General features: G+C 47.0%; 1 protein-coding gene across 3 annotated transcripts in view; it reads right to left on the reverse strand.

Moving 5' to 3' along the window:
* Positions 1-3,132: 3,132 nt before the first annotated feature.
* Positions 3,133-6,905, reverse strand: part of c22h10orf88 (chromosome 22 C10orf88 homolog) — a 13,290-nt gene continuing 9,517 nt past the window's right edge. For all 3 annotated transcript variants that reach the window (XM_072666946.1, XM_072666947.1, XM_072666948.1), the window contains 3 exons: positions 6,730-6,905; positions 6,247-6,578; positions 3,133-5,147 (listed from right to left, as the gene is read on the reverse strand). The exon at positions 6,730-6,905 is cut by the window's right edge and continues 25 nt beyond it. In XM_072666946.1, the coding sequence (XP_072523047.1) occupies positions 4,970-5,147; positions 6,247-6,578; positions 6,730-6,905 (686 nt within the window). In that variant the 3' untranslated portion in view covers positions 3,133-4,969. The remainder of the gene's footprint in view (positions 5,148-6,246; positions 6,579-6,729) is intronic.

The following is a 6,905-nucleotide window of genomic DNA, read 5'->3' on the forward strand; positions in this document are numbered from 1 at the left end:
ACATCTGCACTTCTCCAGCTGTGGAGAATGGAGAATCCTTTGCTCTGTTCTTTGTCTGGGAGCTTGTTTAAAAATACAGTTTCCAGCTTCCTCAGGCCTCTGTTTCCAAACATCTGCTGCTAAAAGGGGCTAAGGAAGGGTGACCAGACATCCTCTTTTTTCTGGACATGTCCTCTTTTTGGGATGTGAAAAAGGTCCTGCATCTACATGAACCATTGGTCAAACTGCTTAAGTCCCGCCTTCGAACCACCACTGTTGGTCTACATGTACCTGCATCTACGTCAACCATTGGTCAAACTGTCTAAGTCCCGCCTTCGAACCACCACTATTGATCTACATATCCTGCATATACATTACCATTGGTCAAACTGCTTTTACTATTTGTTTTTCTTCAATATTAGTCTATATGTCCTGAATCTACATCTCCTATTGGCCAAACTGATTATGTCCCGCCTTCGAACCACCACTATTGGTCTACATATACCTGCATCTACATCAACCATTGGTCAACCTGTCTAAGTCCCGCCTTCGGACCACTGCTGTTGGTCTACATGTACCTGCATCTACATCAACCATTGGTCAACCTGTCTAAGTCCTGCCTTCGAACCACTGCTGTTGGTCTACATGTACCTGCATCTACATCAACCATTGGTCAAACTGATTATGTCCCGCCTTCGAACCACCACTGTTGGTCTACATGTACCTGCATCTACGTCAACCATTGGTCAAACTGTCTAAGTCCCGCCTTCGAACCACTGCTGTTGGTCTACATATCCTGCATATACATTACCATTGGTCAAACTGCTTTTACTATTTGTTTTTCTTCACTATTAGTCTATATGTCCTGAATCTACATCTCCTATTGGCCAAACTGATTATGTCCTGCCTTCTCAGTCACTTTTCTATGCTCAGCTTGGTCTTGGCTTGACCTGCCCATAAAAATCTTGTTCTAGAACATCTAGATTACCTTCATTTCAAATCCAATGAAGTGGCGTACAAAAGCAGAATTACAAACATTGTGTAACTGTCCAAATACTTATGGATCTGACTGTACATACTATAGATAGGTTAGGTCCCACAGCTCCAACATTTGGCAGAGTTTTTCCTGATGACCCTAGGTGACACTTTCCCCTCCACAAAGAAGCTCTTTAACCGGCTCAGGCTTCATCTTTATTGGAACGGTTGGGTTTCCTCAGCTGTATCCTGACCAAGGCCCAACGAAAACGGCCGCTGTGGCAGAGCTCAGCCCATCTCCACCCCCACCTCCCCTACCTACAGCCCCGTCGAGTCCTGTCGAGCTTCTCCAGCAAGCCGCAGGAAAACACAGACTCTCTGTCTGAACCCAACTGGCAACGTGAAGAAGGGAGGAAAGCACCTCCATCCGGCCTGGCCGAGCTGCCTCCTGGAAGGCTGAACGGAGGACATGGGTCAGCGGGTTTCTGTGGACGCTACAGCGAAGTACAGTGAGCTTTCTGATTCAGCTTTTTTTTTTTTTGACGGTTAATTCATTTCGCCAGGCCCAAAACTTTCTGTTGCTTTACAGCAGCCTGATTTTGGGACGGTTTGCAGAAAATCCCAACATTTAACCTCCATTTGATGTGGAATGTGTTTGTTCAGCTGTGTTTTCCCTGCTGATGGCTGAGCTGCTTTTCCCAGCAGACTCCTCCCAAGACAGTCACGGCCAAGGCCCAATCATTAAAGGGGAATTCCACTGATTTTTCCCAAGTCTCTGCCTAATTCTGAGGCTGAGAGGAACACATTTAGGGCAGGTCCGGGGCGAAATGGGTCACCGTTGGCAATCTTACCAATCTTATCGGCTCAGATTTCTGAACGGACGTAGGCGTGAACCTACATGTGTCTCCTTTGGGGTTTATATGGGTTGTCGATGAAGGTTAGTAGTAGTGGTAGCATTGGCAGTAGGGGTGGGAGGAGGATGCTCGATTCTTAGGGGCTGTTCACACCTGCCGTTAACGTACATTCTTGGTGATCGGATCCCTTCGAATTTTTTCGCGTCCTCATGAAAAGCAAGGTGTAAACACACCGCCCCCCCCACCCCACCCCCCAACTCGCACAGTGATCGGATTATGCTCGGATACATCCGATCACACTGGAGACGCATGCCTGGGGCTAACAGTTTCTTCTATGCATGTCAAAGCAGACATGGCCGATTCTCAATCAACTTTATGACGTGGAATTTGAAAGTACGTAAGTTCAACGCCGGACAGTCGGATGGATGAGGACGAAATCTGAAAGACACCCTCTGTGTTAAAAGTTAGCATCTGGAAGCTCTTTGGCTCTGGTTGGCAAGCGTCCCATCTCGTCTCGTCCCTTCTGTGAGATTATACTGACCTAGCACCCCTGCCCTGTCTCTGGGCTATGTTACTGACACAGCCATGCTTCGTCCATATTTTACAGACACAGCGTCCCATCCCGTCTCAAAGACATTTTTCTTTGACAGCGTCCCATCCTGCTTCATCCTGCCTTAAAGATATTTTACAGACACAGCGTCCCCTCCAGTCTCTTCACGTCCTGCTTCGTTCATATTCTATTGACACAGCATCCGATCCAGTTTCATAGGTTTCAGAGGTTTTATTGACAGAGCATCCAGCGTCCAGTCTCGTGACGTCCTGCCTCAGCGATATTTTCCTGACACTGCGTCCCATCCAGTCTCGTCATGTCCTGCTTTGTCCATGTTTAATTGACACAGCGTTCCATCCCGTCTTGAAGACATTTAACTCAGACAGCATCCCTTTCAGTCTCGTCACGTCCTGCATACGCCATATTTAATCGATGCAGTGTCCCTTCTTGTCCCATCTTGAAGATATTTTACTGACACAGCGATTCCCAACCTCTACAATACCAAAAAAGTCATGGAATCACGTATACATACATATATATATATATATATATATATATATATATATATATATATATATATACACACACACACACACACAAAATACATATTAGTTCTTGACACAACTTACCGACTGGTAAACTTAACAAGCATTACACCCCGAACCCAAACATATGTATCTGTGCACACTTGCAAATGTGATTTAAGAGGATCTGGGTGTTCAAAAGATTTCACAAAAAATGAGAGAATTATTATTATTATTATTATTACTAGTTTTTATTAATTTCTTTTTTTTTGTCCTTAGTCATTTTATGTAAATCATTAGAGAACCTCAATGACAAAACACATCAAACATGACTGACGATGGTAAAAATGTGGAGGATTTTGAGACGCCTGGTGTAGATCTCAGAAATCGGACGGCTGCCATCACGTTCAGCGCAGAAACCGGGAGCCTAAAAACGGGTTTAAAAATTGTAAATAAAACCAGAAGGATGTTTTTACAGTCGACCTGATCTCAGAAACGTTTTTAGGGCGGTAAGGCTGACCCTGATCATCGTTTGTTGTTTTTTTTTTATTTCTCTATTTAGTAATCGAAGGCTTTGTCTCGTTTTAAGCCACAGAAATTGTAGCATAAATGACTAGATGTTCAGACAGTTAATCAATCAATAATATGTGCAAAATAAATAAGTTAGAGCAGCTGGAATAGCACAGCGGATGGCAGTATTTGACAAGTGTAAAACAATAGGGCTGCACAATGTATCGCTTTAGCATCGTCACCGCAGGACGAGCAACGTCCTGCAAGACAAATTTGATGGAAACATTTGCGTGCTTGATACACAAAGGTGGTAAATCCTGATCCAGAAAGTCAAATTCCACCCCATTATCCTGGGGGTGGATGTTAAATCTCTGGATTTGTCATGTATTATTGCTTTCTGTGAGTTGAAACTAAATCCAGGGGTGGATTTTTACTTTTTGGACCTGGATATGCCACCGCTGTGTAATTCTGGCAGTTGGAACAAAATCTTGGGATTGGATCTTGACTTTCTGGCTCTGGATTTTCACCTGTATGCTTTCTGGCACTAGGAACAAAACCCAGGGGTGGATTGTGACTTTCAGGACCTGGATTTACCACCTTTAATTACTTTACTTTTGGGCGTAGATTTGCAACCGCTGTTTGCTTTCGGGACCTGGATTTGCCACCTCTGTTAATACAAAAGGAAAACCTATATTGCCTATATTCGTTTATTTTACTCCAATCTTGAGTGGAGTCCAGCACAGTTTGCTGATTTCCCCGCTCTAACACATCTGTTCTGGTGACGTCTGGAGAAACTTCCTGTATTTTTTTTTTTTTTAATATCGCAATTATATAATCGCAGAAAAAAAAAAAACTGTTGCAATGCCAGTTATTCCCGACATTGTGCAGCCCTAAAGCACAGTAATCTTTATCAGAGGAAACGCTTAGTCTAGGGGCTGTCCGCAACAGCCAGGAAATGTGTAAAAGGTTCGCCACGGATTTCAGTTCATTTGCGCCCTCGCTGCCATATATGTTACTAACACACTGCTGCCACCTAGTGGATCTAAGTAGTGAACGTACTTAAAATGCACTACAGTTCATTTGAATTTAAGTATTTAAAGCCTGTAAAATGCTGTTTGGGCCAGCCCTACATAGCAGCATTGGTAACAACGGACGGACGGGAACGTCCCCGAATCCCGTTTGCACAAAACACAGGTAAATACAACAGTACAACAGTTGTGAAGGAATAGTTAGTCCACAGTTTACGTCGGCGTTCACCACTCACTGCGGCCTGCCAGTGGCCCGCTGGTGCGCGTGAAGGTTTAACTCCGTTCACCTCCGCAACAAACAGTAGTCAGTGATCATAGTTAGCGTAGATTAGCGGATCACCTGCATTGTGAGCCAACGTGGCTTGTCAAACGCAACGAAGGACCAGAGCAATTAGTGACGTCTCTCAAGGGCAAACTTGAGAGGGTTAGCAACAGGCTGCTCCTCCATAACCGTCGCGGTTAGCAGAGGAAGGCCTTCCCTGGAAAGCGAAACCCACGATGTTAGCTGTTGGCGCTAATTTGGTATCTTCTGGTTAATAGAGCTGTGGTTTATTGAGGGTTGGGCATGTGCGTGAAGGCCTGCTGGAGCGTGAGCTCCAGTTTCTGCTGAAGGGCGTCCAGACGCTGGTCCATGTGCTCCTTCAGCCTCTTCTCCAGCTCCTCCATGCGCTTCTCCACAACCTTCTCCAGAGCCTTCTCTAGACCTCCACAGCACATATGGTCCTCCCTTACGAATGGAGAGGCACAAAACGTCAGTCGCACACACCAACCACCGTTTTGAAGTTTACATCTTTTACATTCTTTAGTTTTGTACTGGAGATACGAGACTAACGTAGATACGTATAGAAGCTTGAGGTTGAATATTCTCAGATAGGCTGCTTATGTGCTTTCTGACCCTGTTCCTGCTGGCAGACCAAGCTTGACCAAGCCAGTACAGCTGGTTGACCAGCATCCGAGAAACTTGACCAAAATGATCAAGAAGGTCGCCCAGAATAACCAGTATAAAGACGCTGGTCTACCACCATGACCAAGCTAGTCAACCAGTATGATCAGCGAAATTTAGCTGGTCAACCAGCTGCTCAACCAGAAAGACCAACATTACAAAGCCTGTCCATCAGCAAAACCAGCATGATCAATCTGGTAGACCAGCTAAACCATCAAACTCTGAAAGCATACCCTATGCTGGTCAACTAGTAAGTTCTCGGGCTTCGAGTGGCTCAGCAAACACAATCATCTCAGGATTGCCATCATGAGCCGGAGCCTGAGAGGGCACAACTGGCCGTGCTTTCTCAAAGGTGGATAGATGGCGCCCTCCCTCTTTGATTTCAGTGTGATGTTGGCCGCCACAGGTGTCCGTTAGCGGATGCATCAGAGCTAGGGACTCTGTAGCTCTCTAGGCTACCTAGTGGTGGCTGATTTCACATGATTCAGAGGAAGCATGTGCTGGTCTTCACCAAGAGTTGGGAGCATCAAATACCAGCTCAAAGCATCTGACACCAGTTCCAAAGCAGGTCCCAGGGAACGGCAGTAGCTATTCACCATTTAAATACGTGGGAAGCTTCCTTTACTCCTTCACTACAGCCTTGTTAGCTCCACATCCCATAGACGTCCATCGTTTTTAGGCTAGGTACAGTCTCGCTAGCTCAGCTTTGCAGCTCCAGGGCAAAACTAAACAAGTAAACCTCAGACATCAACCACGAGGTAAGAGGAAAAGATGACACTGTGAACACTGTGAAAACCGTCGGCCCACCTCACCGTCGGCCCACCTCACCTCCAACCCGCGCTCCCTCCACATCAACAAGACGCTCAACCACAGGTTGACTCACCGGTCTCCGTTCCTCCTCTTCTCCGGCGAGTTTACCGCGTCCAGACGGAGCCGAGTGACCTGACCGCACACGCTCTGCAGCACAGGAAGGAGGTCGGGGCTAACCGGGCTCTGCTGGCCGGCCTGAGCAGCTAGCAGGGCTGACACGGCGTCTGGGACGCCGCTCTGGTTTCCGTGCTCTGGGTTTTGGTCTGCAGGTGCCTGTGATCCTTCAGGGCCAGTTTCTCCCACGGTCGCGGCCTCTGGAGCGAATGGCAAGCCTTTTGCCAGGCAGGCCAGCGCACCTCCACCCATCAGCAGAGGCAGGAAGCCACCAAGAACATCTGCTTTATTCTGGGGGAAAACGGAAACGGAATGTGCTCATGTGGGAAAATGCAGATTTAATTAAGAACCCAAATAAAATTGAAGAAATAAAAGAAATAAAAACAGGGAGGGGGCAGGGAGGGGGCAGGAAGGGGGCGGGGGGCTCATCACAGGTCCAGACCTTTTGCTGGATCTGCACCATTTCCATCAGGTTCTGCGCCCCTGGCGAGAGGGTGGTCCCCATCTGTTCCATCATGGCCTGGACGCGCTGAAGGTCGATGCCTGGGCTTGTGCTCAGTGGGCACTGAGCAGCCTGGAGGAACCGCAGCCCCACGTCCAGCCGGGCCACGGCCACCG

This window comes from Salminus brasiliensis, chromosome 22 (assembly GCF_030463535.1).
Source record: "Salminus brasiliensis chromosome 22, fSalBra1.hap2, whole genome shotgun sequence".
Lineage (NCBI taxonomy): Eukaryota > Metazoa > Chordata > Actinopteri > Characiformes > Bryconidae > Salminus > Salminus brasiliensis.